The sequence below is a fragment of the Aotus nancymaae genome, unplaced genomic scaffold, assembly GCF_030222135.1.
Source record: "Aotus nancymaae isolate 86718 unplaced genomic scaffold, 86718_ANA_hifiasm-v0.15.2.pri h1tg000076l, whole genome shotgun sequence".
NCBI lineage: Eukaryota > Metazoa > Chordata > Mammalia > Primates > Aotidae > Aotus > Aotus nancymaae.
In genome coordinates, this window is record NW_026988491.1 from 13,424,372 (window position 1) to 13,447,535 (window position 23,164).

General features: G+C 55.9%; 1 protein-coding gene across 3 annotated transcripts; it reads right to left on the reverse strand.

Moving 5' to 3' along the window:
• Positions 1-1,418: 1,418 nt before the first annotated feature.
• CBX7 (chromobox 7) lies at positions 1,419-22,779 on the reverse strand. Of its 3 annotated transcripts, none has more exons than XM_021668767.2 (6): positions 22,480-22,779; positions 19,346-19,389; positions 11,934-11,999; positions 8,900-8,966; positions 5,032-5,104; positions 1,419-4,674 (listed from the first exon to the last, which is right to left on the reverse strand). In XM_021668767.2, the coding sequence occupies exons 1-6, from the start codon at positions 22,546-22,548 to the stop codon at positions 4,517-4,519; spliced, it is 477 nt and encodes a 158-aa protein (XP_021524442.1). In that variant the 5' UTR covers positions 22,549-22,779; the 3' UTR covers positions 1,419-4,516. The 3 variants fall into 3 exon arrangements, with proteins under 3 accessions (XP_021524442.1, XP_021524441.1, XP_021524440.1); XM_021668766.2 differs by having other exon boundaries at positions 1,419-4,671; positions 5,032-5,383; XM_021668765.2 differs by having other exon boundaries at positions 5,032-5,383.
• Between the last annotated feature and the right edge of the window lie 385 nt (positions 22,780-23,164).

Sequence of the window (23,164 nt, forward strand, 5' to 3'; positions counted from 1 at the left end):
GGCATCTCTTGGTGCCTCTGTGCCCATTGGTAGCTGCAGGGGCAGCTGCAGAAGCCTCTGGTGCCCCTCTTGGGCAACCATCTCTCGGCCTCATCTCTGATTTCAGCTGCGGATGGGGTGGACGACTCCCTGTGGGTTCTGACAGCCAGCATGTCTTCACTTTCTACCCTGGGCTCTTCCAACACAACAGATGGGTGAAAGCTGGCATCAGCAGTGCTTGGAAGTTGGGGGATGAGGAATAGCACATCCAGGGTCAACTCTCCACCAGGGAGGGGTTGTGCGCATGCACTAGGCTCCACCTCTCTCACTGGGAGTGGCCATTCGGGGGCATTTGTATACTTCTCAGGTGATCTCAGGCAGAATCACACCCCAGTTCCCTGTAACACTGACTTCAGCAATACACTCTTGTATGCCACTCTCTCTAGCCCCTAATTCCTGCCCCTTGGATCACCTCCCAAATAAACTCCCTGCCCAGAAAATCATCCCAGGCTCTGCTTTTGGGGGTGACCAAGTCAAGATACTTCAGAATCTGCTTCTTCTCCTTTATCCTCCATCCAGATCTTTACCCAGTTGTCCAAACTGGAAACCCAGGCATATTATTTTTTTTTTTGAGACGGAATTTCACTCTCGTTGCCCAGGCTGGGGTGCAATGGTGCAATCTTGGCTCACTGCAACCTCCGCCTCCCGGGTCCAAGTGATTGTCCTGCCTCAGCCTCCCAAGTAGCTGGGATTACAGGTGCCCACCACCATGCCTGCCTAATTTTTGTATTTTTAGTAGAGATGGGGTTTTGCCATGTTGGCCAGGCTGGTCTTGAACTCCTGACCTCAGGTGATCTGCCCACCTCGGCCTCCCAAAGTGCTGGGATGCAACAGCCTCTTAACTCTTTTTCCCCACCATCAGCCCTGACTGCTCCGGCCCAGCCTCTGTCCTGCAGCCTGTGATGCACTCAAATGCAGATGTGCTCCCAGGACTTGACCTTGGCCAACCACCTGTCTCAGCATTCAGACGTGTGCTAAGCTTGGTTAAGCACACAGTAGGTGAGCGTTAGCCCAACGACAGCTTTGTGATCCAGAACCTGCAGTTGCAGAGACCCAAAATGCTCACCGCCACAAGGTCTGGAACAGAGGATTCTCGGGAGAAGCAGGGAAAAGGTGCCAGAAGCACTCCAGGCCTCTGATGACATGCTACAGACCATGGCAATGGCCTCACCCAGAGACACCCCCACCCCTCGTTTCCTGTTCCCGTCACCTCAGTTAATTCACTGTCCCTCTGGGGGCTCAGCAGATGGAAAGGCTTGTCTGAGATCAAGGTCAGTGACTAGCGGACTGGTGTCACCAGGGTCTGGAGTGCTCTCCTCGGCACAGTGGGGATGAAACCAGAAGGAACGATCAAATGCCCAGGAACTTTCTTTAATTTTATCACCTTTAATGTATTTTTAATAATTTTTTGCCTCGTTTACCAGATAAATCATCTAAATAAATAGATGCTATACAGTCTCTTACCAATGTCAGTACAAAAATAAAACCGCGCTCTACATCCACTCTGACTCTCCCAGCACACACACACTCGGCAAAGGCATGTGCTTGGAATCAACTCGTGCCCCCGACCCCTCCCAGATACATTCATTTAGTCTGAACAAAGCTCGAAGCTCATTCTGTGCAAAGGAAGCGCTCTTGTGCTGAGACCTGGTGGCCGCGGCTGGCCACTTATAAAGCAAAAGCTAAACCACCTCACAGAAGCACAGCGCCTGCCCCTGGAACACGGGGAGAGGAGGAGACTGGCAGCGAGGTCACCACCCTAACAGCAGTGACGGTCCTGCATTCCAGGCGGCCATGCCAGGGGTCGGGGTACGTCCTCCGCACCCCCCACCACAAAAGGAAAGGTACCCACAGGCCTCTACATTCAAAGCGGGTAGGGGCTGGGGAAGAAAGGCAGGTGGGCAAATGCTTTCTAAGCCCTCCCCCCACCCCCAAGATTACTGGCCTTTTAAGGGGGCTTCCAGGGTGGAGGTCACCGTCTGCCTTGCTCTACTGGGCCACTCTAGGCTGGAAAGAGGCCTGCACGGCCACAGCCATAGGTGACCTCATAGAGTCACCTGTCCTGGGGAATGGTCCTAATGGCCCACAGCCTTTTCCCCCAGGGAGCCCGCTCACTACAGCCTATGAGCCATGTGGCTGCCCTGAGCTGGGCACCTCAGGCCCACCCATCCCAGGTCACACCACTGGAGTTCGGCTCTCCCTGAGTCACGGGGTTCCCCATGGGCCATAAAGGGCTGAGTAAGGGGAAAGATACGTCCTGCCGCTACAGACAAAACAATGGCAGCCCCCACACAAAAAGCCCCGTGGAACCACAGACCCATAGATTGCACAAATAGGTGTTTGAAAGTGACCGGGAAGCAGGAAAAAGGTCCCATGTCCCCTGGGGGATGGGGAGCCTGACTTCTGCTGGAAGCTGCCAGCCATATTCCAAAGCCATGGGCCAAGACATTCAACGAGAGATCCCCCCTCACAACCCTCTATCACCTTGCCCTCCACTGGGCACCCCTCTCCTGGAAGAGCTCCCCTGGGACCCCAAACTTTCCCTTCCCCTCCACAGGGCCCCACAGCTGGAGACGGGTAGTGATTCCTGCCGCCCCTTTTCCAGACCCACCCCACATATTCCTCTAGATTCCATTCCCTGGGCTGGAGGTGAATCAGGTCACCCCGGTGGGGACTGTCCCCCAATGGAAGCACTGAATTGACCGTGGACAACTAAAATCGAGGAGGAAGGACAGAGACTCAGGGATCTGGGCAGCCTGTCAACAGAGCACCCCAAGCAGAAAGGGCTGTAGGCCATCTTTGGTTTGGGAACTGGGAAGACAGGGTCTGGGGAGAACCACCCTCTCCTTGCCTCCGCAGAGACTCTGTGACTTCCTGAGGACACAGTACAGAGCTTCGGGGAGGGCAGGCAGGTTTCAAACTCAACGGGCACACTCCATTCTTGCTGTGTAGTTACCCTGACTGACAGCCAAAGAAAGACAGGAGAGCAGGCCTTTTCCATGCTCCCCTCTGGCCCCCCAATCTGGCTTTTTCTCCCCTACAGGACTGGAAGAGAAGGAGAAGTCACTCCTCACTGGCAGAGAAGCTACTGGCTGCCACGACACCTTGTACAAGCCAGAAAACAGTGCCCCTCACCAGGGGATGGGCTGGTACAAAGCCTGCCCATCACACACAGGCAGCCTGACCTCAGAGAGGCGTGGCAGAGGTCCCTCCACAGGAACACAGCTCAGCCCCAGCTGTGGCATTTAGGTTGGATGGGCAGGGGCTGCAGAATGCGAGGAGGAAGGGGCTTAGGAGTCTAGGGCTGCCCTGAGAACATGGTGGGACACTCCCTCCCTTCCTGACTGCCCACACCTGGGCTGGCTGAGTTGGAGGGGAGGGCAAAAAAAAAAGGGGAATCTGAAGGGCTGAAAAGTCACCTGAGTCAGAAAGAACAAGAACCCCTCAGGGAAGGAAGGACAGGGTCCAGATGTCTCAAAGCCTGCACTGATACATCGCACAACTTAGCAGACGCCTGCACACCCGCAGCCTGGCCCGGTGCAGCTTAGAAACCGCTTCTGCATGCCTGGAGCCTGGGGTGCCATCACACCCGTGCCAGACCCCTGCCCTCCGCTGAAAGCTGCAAGCAAGTAGCAAGGTGCATGCAAGGTGGAGGAAGTGTGGGTGTGGTGGCGCATTCTTTTGTGCTATGAATTGCCCAAGTTCCCCTGGCCGGGGTTTCTAAACCAGATTTGCAAGGCCCCTGTGGACACCTCTGCAGACCCACATGCGTTCGTGGGGCACATAGGAATGTACACGCGAAGGGTAACACGTGCACACCTGTGCAGCCAGGCGTGCGTGTGCATTTCTGCATGGGCCAGGTGATGAGGGGAGGGCAGAGCTCTCAGCAGAAGGGTCTCAGCAGCGCCTCCTCCCTGGGAAGGGTAGAAGCCTCTCTGAAGGGGAAGGGACTTGCCCCAAGTGACCTCAACCCTTCCTCCTGCCCCTTCCTCCTGCCCCACTCACTTTTGGTTGAAACCAGCCTCCACAGCCCACTGCAAAGCTGGAGTGGAAAGTTCAAGGTAAAGACCCAATCAAAACATAAAGGGAAAAACAGCCAGCCAGGCTGGGGTGGGCCACTCAAGGGAGAGGGTTTGGGCCTTCCAACACTCCTTTAACTCCTAGAACCAGCGGCTGCATCACTAGAGGATAATGATAATGGTGGTGTCCCCGGCAGGGGACATCCTGTCCCCATCCTGTCCTGGGGCTGGTGCCCCAACTCCCAGAGCAACTCTCTCCATCCCCAGCCTGAGGTCGCGTGGTAAACGTCCCTCAGAAAAAGGGCCAGGTGGTGGGAGAGTGGTGGCATCTTCTCCTCTCTTGCTGCTCGGTATTTTTTTTAAATAAAATAATTACCCCGCCCCCAACCCATCCCTATCTCTGGAAGTCCCACCCCAAGCCCAAAAGAAAACAGTTTAAGAAGAGTAAAAACGGTGATTCAGAACTTCCCACTTCGGTCTCGGAAGAAGCCCTCAGCCGCCTGAGCCTCACGGAAGGTGACGGTGATGGAGTTGGCGGTGATGTCCGTCACGGTCACCTCACTTGGGGGGAGCGCAGGTGTCCAGGGAGGGGGCCCCTCGGCCAGGTCGGCATCTGCTGCAGCGTGAGACACAGACAGACAGATGGGAGCAGCATTGAAAAGTGAGAAGCCATGCAGACCACCCAACCCCACCCCAACTCCAGGTCTTCCTCTCTGTGTCTTCAGCCAGCTCAGGGCCTTGCACAGGACTGGACACTGGGAGGAGGGCACTGGGGGCATCTTCCCAGCCTAGACAAGAGCTCGTCTGGAGCGGGAAAACAGGAGGAGCCCTGGGCTAGTGTCAGGGCACTGAACCCAGACCCGACTGTCCCCGCAAAGCTTTAAGGGCCCTCTTTGGACATTGAGTCAGTTGGACCTGATGACCCACAGGGCCCTTTCCAGTTCTGAGGGTCTCTGGGCCTGGGCTGCCTTACCCTCCTCTTCAGGGGGCTGCACAGCAGGCTCCCACTCGCCGGCCGCCTGCAGGACATCTGGGGCCGGTTGCTCCTGCAGGAAGAGCTCCCGTCGATGGGTGTGGCTCTCCAGGTTGGGCCCGCGGGGCGGGAACTTCTTGCGTGAGAGCCGCAGGTACTTGTGGGCCTTTCGGGGCTTGCGGAGTGGGAAGGGCAGGGTGGGCACCAAGGGGCCCTTGTCCACCAGCTCAGGTGCCCCCGCCTTGACCACCCCCTCGGGGCTCCCGCTGCCGAGCGGGCAGGTCAGGGAGAAGCAGAGCTTCTCCTTGCCCTTGGCCTTGTGGGAGCTCCGCAGGTCCATGCTGTACAGCCGCTGCGGGGGCAAGCCAGGGCAGCGCGGGTCAGCCCCGCCCTCCCTCCTGCCACACCTTTGCTCATGCTGTTCCTCCCACCCGGAGTGCCCTTCCCACATCTGCCCACCCAACTCCTCCCCATGCCGTGGACGGCCACCACCCCCACCCCACCCAACTCCAGCCCAGAGAGTGGGCCCCCAAGCAGCTCCAGGCTCTGCCAGCTCAGCCCCGCCTCTGGGCCCCACAGCGCACTCTCATCTCCCCAGGGATGGGGACTGGGGCCACAGGTTTACTCCTTCCATACCCAGCAGAGAAGCATACAAGAAGGACAAACTGAAAACTGACCAAGAGAAACAAATCTGAATGCATTACAGAGTTAGCCTTCATTTTAGGAAAGGCCTCTTTGCTTGCCAGAGCACCTCCAAAACTGACGCTGCCGGCTCACCCAGGAGATGGTGCAGGGCAGAGGGCAAATGGTGTGCCCTTGGAGTTGCTTGGGGCAAAGCCAAGCAAGCGGCACACACAGCACCGCATTCCCGTGCCGCCCAGCCGAAGGGACAGGGCTCCACCCAGCTGCAGATGCACCTGACCCCTCCAGGGTCCTCCTGGGCCCTGTGAGCTGCCTCATGCGGCTCCCTCTGCTGACTGCCTGCCACACCTCTGGAGCTGGAGGGCAAGTCCGTCCACCCCTGAAGTTTGTAATTTTGGAATTTATCTTATTTACTTTGGGAGAGTTTACATGAATCCACAAAAGATCCACTGTGCCAAGATGTTGGGAAACTCTGGATCACTGGGATAGTACCTTCTCCTGCCACCTGTCACCAAAGGCCAGGAGATCCCAGGAAGAGAATGCAGCCATTAGATGGGACCTGTGAGGTCAAACATCTCCAAGCTGAAGGAAGAGATGACAATGCAGGCCCCGCTCACAGTCGTGACTGCTAACGGCACCACATGTCCCGAGGTGCGGGCTGCTGCAGTAACGGGAGAAGGCTGAACTGGGAGGGGACTGGGAAGACACTGCAGCGGCTGGGAGGCCCATCCCGCAGGCAGCTGACTCAAAACCCACTCCTCCCACCAGGCTCGCAGGCCATCAGAAGCCCAGTATAGGCTGGGCATGGTGGCTCATGCCTGTAATCCCAGCACTTTGGGAGGCGGAGGCAGGCAGATCACCTGAGGTCAGGAGTTTGAGACCAGCCTGGCCAACATGGCGAAACCCCGTTTCTACTAAAAAATACAAAAATTAGCCAGGCATGGTGGCGGGCACCTGTAATCCCAGCTACTTGGGAGGCTGAGGCAGGAGAATCACTTAAACCTGGGAGGCGGAGGTTGCAGTGAGCCGAGATGGCACCATTACACTCCAGCCTGGGCGACAGAGCAAGACTCTGTCTCAAAAAAAAAAAAGAAGCCCAGGACATTCTACCATTCTGCAAGGCAGCTTCTTCCTTGGCAACCTCATCACATGAGAACTGCAGCTATTAAAGGGACACAGGTGGCAACAGTCATGTCCTGGGTAACCTACCAGCCTCCCTGGGCCTCGGTTTCTTTCTCAGCGAAACAGTGAAGAGACTGTAGGAGCCAGCCTCCAAGGAAGGCCCCACCCATCCCCGCCTCCTGGAATTCCCACCTATGGGCAGTCCCTTCCCACACCCGAGTGCTGTGGTGTGTGACTTCCCAGGCTAGGACATAAAAGACACTGTGGCTTCTTCCCTGCACACTCAAGCAGCCCTCTGGAGAGGTCCACGCCATGAGGAACAGCTCCTGCCAACGCCCAACCCTGACTTGCCAGCCCATGAGCAGCCCCCTCGGAAGCAGATCCCGCAGCCCTGGTCAAGCCTACAGATGACTACAGCCCAGCCAACACCTTGACTGCAGCCCAAACTCAAACCGCTAAAGAACCAGCCAGTGCACTCCCTAATTCCTGACCCCCAGAGACCATGGGAAATCATAAATGGTTATTGCTTTAAGTTGCCACGTTAGAGTGGAGAGATAACGAACACACTTGCCCTGTGGGCTTAGTATGTGGAGTGTGTTCACTGGTGAAGCACACCAGCACAGAGCCTGGCATGCAGACGTCTGGGAGATGTTACTTTCCTTCCTAGGCTCAATTCACGCCAAACACAGTGGAACACACCCACTGCATGAAGGGAGGCCCACCCACGCTTGTGAAAGCCTCCGTGGGCTACAAGCAGGAGTGGCCAGAACACGTGATGTGGACCACATGCAAGTGGACCATGAATCCTGACTTTCTGGCTTCCAATGCCCTGCCTGGGGGGCCTTATTACATTAAGCAGAGTGGGTGTTCTCTTCACCCCCATTTTACAGGTGAAAAGACTTGCCTGCAACAACACACATGCAGAGTATTCCTTACCCGAAATGCTTGGGACCAGAAGTGTTTCGGACTTCCAATCTTTCTAGGAGTTTGGAATATTTGCATTATATTTACTAGCTGAGCATCCCCAATCCAAAAATCTGAAATTCAGAATGCTCCAATGAGCACTTTCTTTGAATACCATGTTGGCGCTCAAAGTATTTTGGATTGTGGAGCATTTCAGACTTTGTTTTTTTTTCAGGGGGACAGAGTTTCAGTCTTATCACCCAGGCTGGAGTGCAATGGCATGATCTTGGCTCACTACAACCTCTGCCTCTCGAGTTCAAGCAACTCTCCTGTCTCAGCCTCCCGAGTAGCTGGGATTACAGGTGCCCGTCACCACACCTGGGTAATTTTTGTATTTTCAGTAGAGATGGGGTTTCACCCCATTGGCAAGGCTGGTTTTGAACTCCTGACCTCAGGTGATCTGCCTGCCTCAGCTTCCCAAAGTGTTGGGATTACAGGCATGAGCCACCACACCTGGCCGAATTTTGGATTTTGGATCAGGGAGACTCAACCTGTGACTGCGCTGCTCCACACTCCACTGGCCTGTCACTGCAAAGCACTGAGGTTAGCAAAGGCCCCGAAGACCTACGACGTGGGCAGGCCAGATGCTGCAGCGACTCGGGCCCCCACCTGACTGAAGGTTGGAAGAGCAGGCTCTGTAAGTTTTTTCCCCACTCAAAAATGACACACTTCTAAGAGTCTGACATTCCAAGGCTGTAGTCCTACAAATCTAAGATTCCGTTTCTTGGATTCTGAAATTCTAGTCTCTCATGTTTCCTCAATTCTAATGTTTATGTTTCTGAGGTTCTCAAAGATTATAATTTTGTGTTTAAGGATTCTGAGCATCAAAAGGCTCAAAGCTTTCAAGCCTTCCTTACAGCAACATTCTAAGCTTTCAAAATCCTAGGATTCCACTGGCCCTAGGCCCACCCTCCCTCCCACCATGGCACCTCCCACTCAGTCTGTCTTGCCAGGGCACCAGCCCCCCGCCACAGGCTTTCCCCAACTCCTCCCATCAAAACTTATCCACCCCACAGTGCCCTGGGGGTGCAGGGGAGGGAACACAGATCAGCTCAACCAGCCAGTGTAAATGCGCCAAGGGGCGGAAGGGGACCGGGGGCTGGACAGGGCGAGAAAGGAGGCACAAAGGCAGACTGGTTACCTGCAGCAGAAGCCGCTTGGGTTTCGGACCTCTCTTCCTATACCCCGACGCTCGGTCTCTCTCCTCCCTGGGGTGTGAAGCAGGTGGCAGAAGAAAAGGAAACACTGGTGACATCTAAGGGAAGGGAAGGCGTCCGCTTCGCCTGTCCTCTGCTGTCTGCCAGGGAGTGGACACTCCCCACTGGCCTGCCCCCACATCCTCCCCATTGCCTGGCTGGAGCCCTAACAATGGGGGTCACATGTTCAGCTCCCAGGGCCTCGGTTTTCCCATCTGACAAATGGGGAGGGCAACTGCTGAGGCGGGGATTCGCAGCATCTCGAAAAACACGTGGGTCTTTCTGGGGCTCCAGGGCCATGTGAGGGCTCTGCTCGACATGCTCCTGGGGACCTCCTAAAAACATGGCTCAGTTTTTCCTCCTAGGGGAGTGATACAGAAGCCTGTCAATCCAATTTGCCTTGAATGTCCCAGGGGAGCTGATGGGAATGGCAAGTTCCTGTGCGAGTGATGTTCTGCACAGGCTGCCCCAAATTTGGGATCTCTGTGAACCTGGGAGAACAGAGAGGCTCCTACCCTGTCTGCACCATCTTGTTGGGGGACAGGAGGAAAATCAGCCTGTTCTGAGTGCCCAGCAGATGCCTTCCCGTGTACCAAACACACAAAGCACAGCTGAGGCCGGGTGAGGTGGCTCATGCCTGTAATCCCAGCACTTTGGGAGGCTGAAGTGAGCAGATAACTTGAGCTCAGGGGTTTGAGACCAGCCCGGGCAACATGGTGAAACCCCATCTACCAAAAATATAAAAATTAGTCAGGCAAGATGGTACACACCTGTGGTCCCAAATACTCAGGAGGCTGAGGCAGGAGAATTGCTTTGTTTTTTTTTTTTTTTTAATGGAGTCTTGCTCTGTCACCCAGGCTGGAGTGCAGTGGTACGATCTCAGCTCACTGCTGCAACCTCCACCTCCCAGGTTCAAGCGATTCCCCTGCCTCAGCCTCCAGAGTAGCTGGGATTACAGGTACCTACCACCACACCCAGCTAATTTTTGTATTTTTAGTAGAGACGGGGTTTCACCATGTTGGCCAGGCTGGTCTCAAACTCCTGACCTCAGGTGATCTGCCTGCCTCGACCTCCCAAAGTGCTGGAATTACAGACATGAGCCACAGCACCTGGCTGAGAATTGCTTGAACCTGGGAGGCAACTGTAGTAATGCTTATTTACATGAGCCAAGATCACATCACTGAACTCCAGCCTAGGCAACAGAGTGAGACTCCGTCTCAAAAGAAAAAAAGCATGACTTGACGATGCCACAAAGCTACACATGACATGCAAGACAACACAACCAGAGACTCTAAACTGCCAAAAGTAGTGGGGAGAGTGAAAGTCACGTCATCCTGCCTCCCGCTTCAGTTCTCTCCACCCACACTCTCTGCAGCCCCCGGTACAGAGGCCACGTGGACAGCAGAAAGAATGTGGAGGCCAGGATCTCACCCCTTCTGCCCTTCCTGGTCATGTGACCTTGGGCCAGGCTCTGACTCTGAGCTCAGCACACACCAGTGAACCTGCAACATGTATTGCAAATGTCTGAACATCCACAGAGCATCCATCCCCTGCAGGGTACCCAGGGGCTGGGTACCCAGGGAAAGGACCCTGGAGGAGGATTGGAATCTGGGCCTTTGATACCTGCCCACGCTCCATGGATTCCCAAGTGTCGCACCCTGTTGGACCAAGACCCCACCACATACCTGGGAGGCAGAAAGAAACACTGGGACGGGGACACCCTGATTTTTTTTTTTTTTTTTTTGCGATGGAGTCTCTCTCTGTCACCCAGGCTAGAGTGCAATGGCAGGATCTCCGCTCACTGCAACCTCTGCCTCCTGGGTTCAAGCAGTTCTCCTGCCTCAGCCTCCCAAGTAGCTGGGACTACAGGTGCATGCCACCATGCCCAGCTAATTTTTGTATTTTTAGTAGAGACAGGGTTTCACCATGTTGGCCAAGATGGTTTCAATCTCCTAACCTCAGGTGATCCACCCACCTTGGCCTCCCAATGTGCTGGGATTACAGGCGTGAGCCACTGCGCCTGGCCAGACACTGATTTTTAAAGGAAAGAATAATGAAATTTGTCCTTTGAATCCACGGCAGGAAACCTCCTGGGGGAGGAGCCATGAGAACCCGGCAACAAGGGGCAGTGAAAAGCCCCCACTTGGAGGCGGGAGCCCTGGCCAGGTCCTTGCTGCGAGGCTCCTGGACTCCTTGAGCCTCAGCTTCCTTCTCTGTCAAACAAGACCCTCATCCCTGCCTCAGGAGGTTGCCATAGGGGCCAAACACAAACGATTTTGTTAAATGGTCCCACGCCACACAAGGCAGGTGGACTGGGAGAGGCAGGGGACCTGGGTTGCCTGCTGGCAGGGAGGGCGGCCAAACAGGGCACATGGAAGTCAGGGCATGCTCGGAATCCCTGGGGTGCTCTGGCAGAGGTGGGAGACTGACTTTGCCCAAGCCACTTGGACAGGAGGCGGCAGGGAGATAGGCCAGAACTCAGAAATACCAGCCCCAAAGGCCACGCTCCTGCCCAGCCTTTCTTGAGCTTGATCGGACGCTCCTTCTGGCCCTAAGAGGTCCTCTAGAGATGCCGTCTCTGACCTGTCACTCCAGCACTACCGGCAGTGCACACTGGGGATCTCTGTGAAGCGTTTTCACATTCTTCACTGGAACGGAAACCTCTTACGGGCCCCTCTAAGGTTTCACCCTGGCAAAATCAGGGTGTTCTTCAGGGTGGCCCATTTTAAAGCAGAGGGACTGAGGCCTGGGTGGGTAAAGGAAGTGACCAAAAGCACCCCACGATAGGAAAGGGACCTAGGGTCCTCGACTGCCCTGGGACTTGGTGCTCATCACTTTCACCCAGCTGTAGACCAGGCTGGCCTACCCCATCGGACACCCCTACCCTGCCCCAAGAACTCCTGCCAAGCCGGCAGCAGGCTCCTAGGAAGCCTTCAAGCCGGTCCTAAGTCCCACCCGGCAGCGCCGAGGACACCGTACTTCTCCTCGTAGGCCATGACAAGGCGGGGGTCCAAGATGTGCTCTTCTGGCTCCCACGTGCTGTACCTGGGAAGAGGAATGAACGGTCAGAGTAGGGTCTAGGCACGGTGGCTTACGCCTGTAATCCAAGCACTTTGGGAGGCCAAGGCGGGCAGATCACCTGAGGTCAGGAGATCGAGACCAGCCTGGCCAACATGGCAAAACCCTGTCTGTACTAAAAATACAAAAATTAGCTGGGCGTGGTGGTGGCGCCTGTAATCCCAGCTACTCAGGAGGCTGAGATAGGAGAACTGCTTAAATCCAAGAGGCAGAGGCTGCAGTGAGCTGAGATCACGCCACTGCACTCAACCTGGGCAGCAGAATGAGACTCCGTCTCAAAAAAATAAAAATCGATTTTTTTTAATTTAAAAAAAAGCTTTAAAAAAGAAATTAAAACTTTTTTAATAGATGAAAGTTTATAGAATATAAAGCAAATACTTTGTACAACTGTACATGTTTGTGTTTTAAGCTAAGCGTTACTACAAAAAGAGATAAAAAGTTAAGTTTATAAAGTAAAAAAGTTACCATAAGCTCAGGTTAATTTATTTTTTATTTTATTTTTTTGAGACGAGGTCTTGCTCTTGTCGCCTAGGCTGGAGTGCAGTGGCACAATCTCGGCTCACTGCAACCTCCGCCTCCCAGGTTCAAGAGATTTTCCTGCCTCGGCCCCTCTGAGTAGCTGGGATTACAGGCACACACCACCATGCCTGGCTGATTTTTGCATTTTTAGTAGAGACAGGGTTTCACTATGTTGGCCAGGCTGGGCTGAACTCCCGACCTCAGGTGATCCACCCACCTGGGCCTCCCAAAGTGCTGGGATTACAGGTGTGAGCCACTGTGCCTGGCCTAGATTAATTTATTATTAAAGAAAAACATTTCTGGGCTGGGCGCGGTGGCTCACGCCTGTAATCCCAGCACTTTGGGAGGCCGAGGCAGGTGGATCATGAGGTCAAGAGATCGAGACCATCCTGGCCAACATGGTAAAACCCCATCGCTACCAAAAATACAAAAATTAGCTGGGCATGGTGGTGTACGCCTGTAGTCTCAGCTATTTGGGAGGCTGAGGCAGGAGAATTGCTTGAACCCGGGAGGCGGAGGTTGCAGCGAGCAAAGATTGAGCCACTGCACTTCAGCCTGGTGCCTGGTGACAGAGTGAGACTCTGTCTCTCAAAAAAAAAAAAAAGAAAAGAAAAACATTTCTGTATAAGTTAGTGTAGCATAAATGTACAATGTTTACAACAGCCTAGGTCTTCATATTTCACTCACTGACAGTGAGTGGCACGTGTCTGGGTAACAGAGCAACTTCCAGCCCTGCAAACTCCATTTCTGGGAAGGGCTCTAGAAGGTGTCCCAAGTTTTGTCTTTTATGCTGCATTCTTCCTGTACCTTTTCTACATTTGGATGCATTCAGTACAGTCATATGCTTGTAGCCTAGGCACAGCAGGCTCTACCACATAGCCCAGGTGTGGAGCGGGTTGTGCCATTTAGGCGTGGGTAAGGTCACTCTATGACATTCACACAATGAAATCACCTAACAATGCATTTCTCAAAACATATATCCCTGTCATTAAGCAACGCATGACTGTGTATAAAACATATGCAGACAAAAGCAAAGCAATGCTCTGTAGTCCTGTCCAGAGGCTCTGCTAGGTAAGATGGAAGGCAATGGGTGTCAGCAAGGGGTTAAAAGGCAGAAGGAGCCTGGGAGAGCCCCTGCCCTGATGCCTCCCAGGCCCTAGAGCCGAGGCCTCTACCTCACGCCATCCTAGGAACCACCTAACGCTAGGTCAGTCCCGAAAAGTTACGTAAGGACAGGATGCTCACCTCCTTGCTTCCTCTAACACTCTGGCATACCCACTTAAGTGTCAGGCCTCCGTGGGCTCGCAGTGAAGCCCTGAGCCGGGACTGCCCCTTCCCATGTGCTCCCTGCTAGCCGGCCCTCCCTCCCTGTGGGTGTCCCCATCAGTCTAGTCAACTCCTAGTGGACCCTTAAGAGCCAGGTCTTTGTAGCCTTCCCTGACATCCCTCCCACGCTGTCCCACTGCCAGCAGGATGAGCCTGCCCCTCCTCCGCTCTCCCTACAGCTACACCAGGCCCTGGCCATAATCATGGCTGGACCAGGAGACACCCTGGCCTGCAGAGCCCTGCAAAGTGGCCCGCTCAGGCCCTCCCGGGGCTCTGGGAAGGGCTGGGGAGCCCCTGCAGAAATACTGAAAGCGAAACTACAGCAGAAGCCACCAGAGGCTGGCAGCCACTCTAACCCTTCCTCCCCCTGGAAAAAGCTGAATCTCCTCAGCTCCAACTGGTAGGAAGGGGAATTCTGTGCTCCTCCTGATAGTGGGTTTCAGCCTCTCTACGGCATGCTCCTCCACACCGTCCTGCCCATGGCTTGCTGAGGTCCCTGCGGTGTGGATCCTGGCAGGTCCCTACCCTTCTCTGAACTTGTTTTCTCATCTCAAGAATAACGACCACACAGTAACAGCAGGTGCAGCGGGGATCGCGCCCATCCTCAAAAGGTGCTAGTGAGGTAAGTGCTTAGTTCTTACCCCCATTTTACAGATGGAGAAACTGAGACACGGAGGTTGGGCAGCCAGCCCAGGGTCACTGAGCCAGTCAGTGGCCACCCTCTGCCTTCAGGGTCCTCCCAGGCCACCGCGTCTGGGACCCCCGGCTGTGCCGCCCCCGGGTGCCCCGGAAGGCTTGGCTGGAGGAAGGGGTGGTAACCAGCCCAGGCGGCAGGGTCTGAGGTAACACGGTCCATCGCACTTGGCAGCTGGGTGCAGCCCCAAGTTGGGGGCGGGGGCGGCACCAGCGTCTTAACCGCTTGGACCCAGCCGGTAAAGGGGACGCCGCGCCACGCCTCGCCGCGCCCTCCGCAGTGCAGAAGCCCCGAGGCGCCGCGGGGAACGCGCTTCCGAAGAGCCAGGTGCCAGCAGCCCAGGAGCATGCCACCAGCGTGGGCACGGCGGATCGAAGGGATTAGACCCCACGATCACCGGAGACCTTTGGGTGCCTGGAGGACAGCGGGCCCTTCTACGTCCCAGGACACCCTTCCCACACCAGGAGAGAGAGGGTGGAAAGGAGCCAGGGCTCTGGGGACACGCACGTTGCCTGGGGTGAGCAGACCGCGGCGTGGACACTGGGGGACCACGGGGACTGCATTGGGCTAGCGGCGCCGGCGGGGCGGGAACCGAGCGCCCTGGCCCCGCCCCCGCAGCCGGCGGCCGCGCGCACGCAAGGGCCAGCGCGCGCGCCGGGATTACCGGCAAACCAAGGAGGCGGGGACGGGGACAGGGCCAGCTCCGAGATAAACACGGCCACGTGACCGCCCCACCCCGCCCCACGCCCGGTAAACAAGCCCTGGCGGTCTCGCCTGAGCCCAGCCGCGAAGGGCTTGCCACGCTAGAGTGAGGGCATGGAGTGGGAAGGGGCGCAGCGGGTACAGGACCCCTGCCCCTTGCCGGCCATTCCCGGGGGGCGGGGGGAAGCGGGGCTTAGGGGGCGCTGCTGAGCTGTGACGCAGGCGGCCTTGGGGGCAGGTGGAAGCACCCCGAAACCCTACAGAGCCAGGCCAACCCCCAAGTTCCAGTCCCCACTCCAACTGAAAGCTGCCCCTTATGAGAAAAACCATGGGCTCCGGTCCAGACTGTGGGGTGCAGCGTCGTTCAAGTGACTCCACTGCTCTGGGGCCTCATTCTAAAGTGGGCCCACCAGTAATCCTAGCCGTTTAGGAAGGTGGTGAAGATTAGATGTGTTAAGCCACGTGAAACATTTCCATCAGCATGGTACATAGTGAAGGCAAATAAGCCTGAGTGAAATCAAGGAAAAGCCCAGGCGGCGGAAAAATCTGCGGCTCCTAACGCCAGGCTCCCCAGCCTCAGTGGAGACAGCCCTAGCTCCTATTCTGCCCCGGCAGGGTATTAATAAATCTTATCTTGTGTCAGGCAATCTTCAGCAGGGCCCCATGAGGTTAGGGCCTCTCTTATAGGTGGGGAAACTGAGGCACAGAGAGGCTGAGGGCTTTGCCCTGGGTCACTCAGCGGTAAATCACAACTAGAGTTCAGAGGCGGAAAGCCTCAGCACTTCCCACTGAACTGGCCAAAAGGCCAGTAGACAAGAGTCCTGGTCACCTCTAGTGGAGCTGGCTGTGCATCAGAGGGGTAGGCCCCCAAGCCCTGGGGCCAGGCAGCCCTTAGTTCACATCATCGCAGCTCCATGACCCTGGGCAAGGCCTCTTCTCTGTTGTGGGCTCTGTCTCTCCATCTGTAAAACGGGTTGCTATCAGTGGTTCAATGAGCCAATGCCTGATTTACAATAGGGGCTTATTCTCTGACAGCCTGGCCATGGCTGTGACCACTGATATCATTCCTAAAACTCCACAGAGCCAGTTCTTCCAAAAAGATGGAGAACCGTTCACAAGTGGGGAAGAGAGGAAGACATTCTGGAAGGGGGAAGAGCAGGGCCCTAGACAGGCTAAAATGATATCTGAAGGCCTCAGGCACAGCCGGCACCTGTACCTGACCATGTAACATTCCCTGCCCCGTGCCCCGGCCCCTCACTGTGCCATTTACTGTGCTTTCCAGAAGCAAGAGAGCCCCTCTGCCACGCTGGGGAGACTAAACAGGCAAGGCATGTAGTGGCTTAGCGTGGGCCTTGCACAGAGCATCCACTTTTTTGGGGGGTTAGGGGTATGGAGTCTTGTTGTGTCCTCCAGGCTGGAGTGCAGTGGTGCAATCTCGGCCCACTGCAACCTCCGCCTCCCAGGTTCAAGTGACTCTCCTGCCTCAGCCTCCAGAATAGCTGCGATTACTGGCACGTGCCACCATGCCTGGCTAATTTTTTTATACTTTTGGTAGAGATGGGGTTTTTGCCATGTTGGCCAGGCTGGTCTTAAACTCCTGACCTCAAGTGATCCACCTGCTTCAGCCTCCCAAAGTGCTGAGATTACAGGCGCGAGCCACCATGCCCATCCCAGAGTGTCCACTTAAATCATGGTTCCTGCTACTGAGAGGAATACAAGTCTCCCCACCCAGAGGGCAGCTGCTGAGCAGGAGAATGACTCCCCCTACCCAGGCTGGCACTGCTCAGCCAAGGCTCCCAGGCCTGGAGGACACAGTCTGCCTAACTCCCCACCTCCCCACCTCCCCACCCTCCTTCTCAGCTTTTTCTCTAAGCAAGGCCCCCTGAGGAGGGAAAGACAGAGTTGGCTTCCCTGCTTTTCCCCAGCATGAACTTCTGTTTCCCCTAAGTGAGGTGAGGATGGTTAGCAGCTGTACTTGCCTCACACCCAGACTGTGGTGGCGCTGTGCAAGGCATGAGGTGGGCACCATAGGGCGTGGGGTTGGCAGTTATATTCTTGTAAGGACCACCCCTCTCTGGGCCTCAGTTTCCCCATCTGAAAAATGAGAGGACTGGCCTAAATGATTTCTAAGGACATTTTGAGCTCCTAAGAAGAATGGAATCCCCTAGGTCCCTTTCCTGACTGGGAAAAACAAAAAGAACTATGTTATCTATCTAACTTAGTGTTAAAACCAAATGTTTACTAAAGCGCTTGTACTGGGCTGAGCACGCATTTGCTAACTTACATCCACCATCTCACCCTCACAGAAGCCTGCAAAGGAGACTTCGCTATCCCAATTTGAAGATGAGCAAGCAGAGACCCAGCCATGGTGGGCCCCTGCCCCCAGGGCTCATGGCTGTCGGGTGGGCAGCCAGGCCTAAAACCCAGGATCAAAGTGGAGGGGGGTGACAAGGCAGTCAAGAGGGCCCATCTGGTAGCCTCAGCATGTTAAGAAACAAATGGGTCCCCGGACCAGGGGTACCGCGCAACAGAAGCATTGAGGGCCTCTGCTCTGGGAGCCTGGTTCCTTCCCTCCTGATGAGCCGCAGTGGGCAGATGGATTCTCATCCAGGATCAATCAAAGTGGGGGAAGGAACTTTTCATTCATAAGGGCCTCTGCTTACAGAAGAAAATCTTCCAAAGAGTAGAGTCTCCAGAGGAGGAAAAATAGGCAACAGCGTCCTGAAGGCTAACAACTGGTGACCACGGCTGTGATGCCTCACCTTCCCGGTGCAGAGCGAGAGAGGCAGGGCTGTGCGTGCCCAGGGAGGCGGTGTTCCTGCTGCCCGCTCTGGGCATCAGTGCTCCCTTTGCTGCCCCCTTCACCCAGGCCGGAAGCCCACCTTTAAGCAGCCCTGGGGGCAGGGGATCCTCCTTCAGCCCTCAGAATATTTGGGAAGGGAGAACAGGAGTGGGGGTTGGCGTGAGGGGTGGAGTGTATTCTCTGCCTGCCAAACTCAGTCATCAGGATACCCGCAGGTCACCCAGAACATGTGCCCAGGCCTTTCATCCCACAGGGCCACCAAGCCTGTGAGACGAGTGCAGGGCCTGGGTTTCTTAACCCATTTTGCAGAGAGGGAAGCTGAGGCACTGCGGGCTGTCTTCCTTTCTGCTGTCTCTCCCCACCATCACCCCAGAATGGCCACAGGACCCCACACCAGGTCAGCCCCCATCAGCACAGCAGAGAGTCCCTGTCCCTGGCAGCAGAGGTCCTGGGCAGAAGGGGTTTCCAGGAGTCAGCCTCCAGGAGGTGGGGCAGGGGGTAGGGCACCCACAGACCAATGGGGAGGCCCCACGACTAGCTCATTCCCTCCCCTCCCAACAACTCCCTGCCAGAAGGCATTGGTGGGTTCCTGGTAGGGCCTCAGCAGGGGAGGTGGAGCAGCTGGGAGGTCTTAGATGCAGACTGGGAAGGCACAGAGGAGGCACCTGAAAAGGAGAAGGCCTAGTTCAAGTCCCAACTCTCCCTCCACTTGCTGTGTGACCTAAGGCAAGCTGCTTACCCTCTCTGAGCCTGTTTCCTCACCTTGAGAGAGCCTGATCACATCTGCCTTACAAAGCTGTATGGTAGCCTGCTCCGTAGACTGGAAAGTGCCGTCCAGGGGTGAGAGGGATTCAGGCTCTGCCCTTGGCCACAGAGCACTGAGGACTCAGGCAGCACTGTACTTAAAGTGGCTGGGGGCCCCTCCTCCTGTCCAGCAGCCCTCTCCAGTAGCCCAGATGCTGGGCCTTCACCTCCCAGTTGCCAAGAAAAGCCAGAGGGAGGGCAGGAGGGAGAGGAGACGCTCCAGCCAGCAGAGGCGCTCAACACTGTGCGAGGCAGGGTGAGAAGAGAAGCTGGAGACCCACCTTGACCCTCCTGTGGCCCAAGGGGAAACTGAGGCCCAGAGAAGATGATGATTAAATCAAGGTCAGCTCTTCAGTTACAAGAGCAGCTGAAGCTAATAGCTAGGCAGGGGAGGGGGCAAAAGGCAGGTGGAGGAATGCATGAGTAGACAGACAGACAGACAGACACACACACGAAGGAGCTTACTTTGGGGGCCATCCTTTCCACTTCACCAGATACTCGACTTTACCCTGAGAAGAGAGAGAAGCAGACACAGTGAGTCTCATGGTTGTCCCTACAGCCACTCAGAAGGACAGATAAGGCCCAAAGGATCCCAGCTCCAAATCCCCTCTGCAGACAGGTGTCCCCCAACACGCAAACATGATCCAGGGACCATCCACCAGATCCTTGCCAACCCGTATCACCGTGGCTGCTGCATGATCACCCCACACTGCCCTCCCTACGACAGCACAGGAATGCATCTGGCCCCAAACACCTCTGAGGCTCCTGAGGCCTAAGCCCAGAGTTCATGTCACACGTGGGGAACTGGGACTGCAGGAAGGTGTGCGTGCATGGCCAAAGACCCACAGTGTCTGGAGCCCCAGTGCATAGGTCGAACGCTTACTTTCTTTTTTAGATTGGAAGAGTCTCCAAATCTGAGAACATTCCTCTCTGGGGTGTTCCCCATGCTCCTCCCCCATCTGCTGAGTCTCCTCTCAGTCTTTGAGAGGCTGCCTCTGGCTCAGAGGCAATGGGCCAGTGACTTGAGGACCCTTAACTCAAAAGACCCTGGCAAGACCCCATAGAAGACTGGCAAACTCTCCACCTTCAGAAGGGGTGGTCAGCCCTTCAGTTGTTAGAAAGTACAGCCATTTGAAACTTTACAGTTATGGTGGCTCATGCCTGTCACCCCAACATTTTGGAAGGCTGAGGCTAGAAGATCGCTTGAGCCCAGGAAGGAGTTTGAGACCAGCCTGGGCAGCATGGTGAGACCCCCACCTCTGAAAAAAGGAAATTAGTCGGACATGGTGGCACTTGTCTGTGGTTCCCAGCTACACAAGAGGATCGTTTGAGGCAAGAGGATCGTTTGACCCAGGGAGGATGAGGCTGCTGTAAGCCATGTACATGCCACTGTACTCCAGCCTGCATGATAGAGGCCTTGGTGCCAGAAAAAAAAAAAGTTTACAGTCCAACCTCATTCGGTGATAACCTACTTTCTGCCAGCTAAAACTGACTCTCTTTCTCAGACCGAGAGCTGTTCAGGCTTCACGTTAGCTTCTGGAGCCAGACAGACTCCATCTTGGCTTCTTCATTTTAGTTATTTTCCCACCATTAAGTATGTAACTGTAGTACGTAGCTGGGGCAGGCTGACACTGGGCACCTCCAGGAATGTATCTGCTGATAAGAGGCCGAGTTAAGTGGTACCAGCAGAGCCGGGGAATGCAGGTGCTGTCGAGTGCCCAGAGTCCCCATTATCTATAAGTTGTATGTCTTTCATGACAGCTTTACCCCTTGCACCTGGCACTATTTTATTTCTCATGTACTAGTTTATCTTTTAACTTTTTGCTTACTCTGCTTCTGTGAAAAACTTGCTTCAGCTAGGTTCCCCCTCCCTTTTAAAACTAGGGTATAAAAGACCACCTAACTTTTTCTTAGGGGCCTAGAGAATTTTGGGCATTAGCTGCCTCTCGGTCGCTGGCATAATAAAGGATATCATTCAATCTCCGAGTGGCACGTTCCTTGACTCGCTGAGGTACAACAATTCAGTGAGTGAAGCCCCTCCATGCCAGGACTTTAAGACCAAGATATGATACCTCCTGAGAGAGGCTTTCCCTGGCAACCCTCTCCCATGCTGTCTCCACTGGCACCTTGCAGTTCTATTTCTGCAGAGCACACAGCTCCATCTGAAGGCATCTGTCTGTATCTCCTCATTCACTGTATGCCGCCTCTGCAGAATGCCAGCTCCCAGAGGGAAGGGATGGATCCCTGGGGCTTGCTTAGACTGGTGCCTGGTACATGATAGATCCTCAATAAATATTTTGAGTGACTGGCCGAAGAAATGATGGTCTCCATCTCTTGCGCTACCCTGCGAGCCCCATCATAGAAGGGGTTAGTGCTGTACCTGCTTCAGGCTACACAGCATGAAAAGCACTGAGCTTTGTGGAATAAACTAATTCTCTTTTAAGTCGAGGAAACCCTAGGAAAAAGGAAGAGAAGGAGTAACAGCTGCCTCAATCAGAAGAGTACAACCCCAAGCAGAGCTGGAGGAAGAAACGATGCTCCTGACCACCTTGACCTTCACCCTTGGCCCAAGATGCCAGGACTGAGATTTCTCTATGGAGAAAGAAGATGGGCTGGCAATCAGCCCAGCTGAGCTCTTGCTCTACCTCTCTAACTCGCTGAGTGACCTTGAGCAGGTCACTTCTTCTGCCTGAGCCTCAGTTTTTGTCTCTGTTAAATGGGAGGAGGTAACCCCCTAGGGCCCCTCCCAGTCCGCCTGGAGCCTCCCAAAGGGCTGCAGGGAGAAGGAGACAAAGGAAGGACAGTAGTGAGTACCAGGAGAGGAACTTCTCCCCAAGCCTAACCTCCAGCCTTGGGCAAGCCCCCCTGCCAAACAAGTGCACAGGAGGTGTAGATGCCAGGCCGGGACAAAGTCCAGCCCCAAGTGTGGGGTTCTGAAACCAGCAGATCAGACGCCTCCTTAAATTGCAGGGTGTATGTTTTGAAGGAGAAGGCAGATGGGATAAGGAGCCTAGGGGATGCCCCAGCGCAGGGGGCGGGCTTCTGAGCCCTGGCGCGGGCTAGGAGTTGAGGTGGGGTTGGGGCAGGGAAGAGGGATGTGCTCGGGTGAGGGTAGAGGCGACGGGATCGGAAAAGGCCAAAGTCCAGCAGGAAAACTTCTGAGGCCGGAGGAGACTTTTCCAAAGCTCCACTTACAACTCGAAAGGACTTGGTGCCAAGCGTCCAGAGACCCGAGTTCAAGACCCAGCTCTGACGCTAATGCGCTAGGCAAATCCTTTCAACTTGGGCCTCAGTCTCCCCATATTTACAATAAAAGGGAAGCGCGAGGGGATGGTGCTCAGGATCCCTATGTCCGATCCTAATCTCCAGCTCAGGCGGGCTCAGCCACCCCTAGCATCCTGGAGAGACAACTTTTATTCTACTCACCCTACACGGTGGCAGGGAAACTGAGGCACGGACTGGGGAGACGGGCCCAGTAGCGCAGGGCTGCAGGCGCCTCCGCGCCCCGCTTTCCCCCTGAGCCCCAGCGTGGAGGGAGCGGTGCTGGGGACGGGAGGGACCCCACCGGGGTCCTGGGAGCCGCCCCCGGGCAGCCTCACCTTCCGCACACGCTTCTTCCGGATGCTCTCCACGGCAAACACCTGCTCGCCGATTGCTGACAGCTCCATGCGGGGCGGCAGGGGAGCGGGCCCGGGGCCGGGCCGGGGGCGGAGCTGCGGGGCCGCGGCTGCGGCGCGCGATGCTGGGGCTGGCGGGGTCCCCGTCACCCTCGCCCGGGCGCGCACGCGCGCGCGCACGCGCGCACACCCCCTCGCGCTCCCTCACGCCGCCGACGTTCCATTTTTGAACCTGCGCAACGTTTTCAGCGGCGCCAGCGAGCGAGCGCGCGCAAGGAGGGGGCGGGGCACGAGCGCGCGGGCCGGCCGCCGGGCTCTGCTCGCGCCCTGCGGGTCAGCCCCGCCCCCGAATCCGGGCCCTCCCCCGCCGTAGCCCCGCCCCGGGATCCGCCTCCCGGGGTTGCTATTGGGCGGCGCGCCGCGTGCGCCGGGACGCGGGACTTATTTGTCTCGGGCGCCGGCCGGGGCGGGGCGAAGGGTCGCGCGTCGCCTTTCGCTGTGGTGCTGGGGTAGGACGTGATCCTTAATTCCTCCGAAGGCGCCTCACAGCCTCCCGGTGACTGCGAGGGGCCAAAACGGCTGGGCTCTGTGGGGCCAACGACAAAGTCGAGGCTCAAAGCAGGGAGGCCATTTGCCCACCTCCCGCAGCGGAGGAGACGGGGCCAGG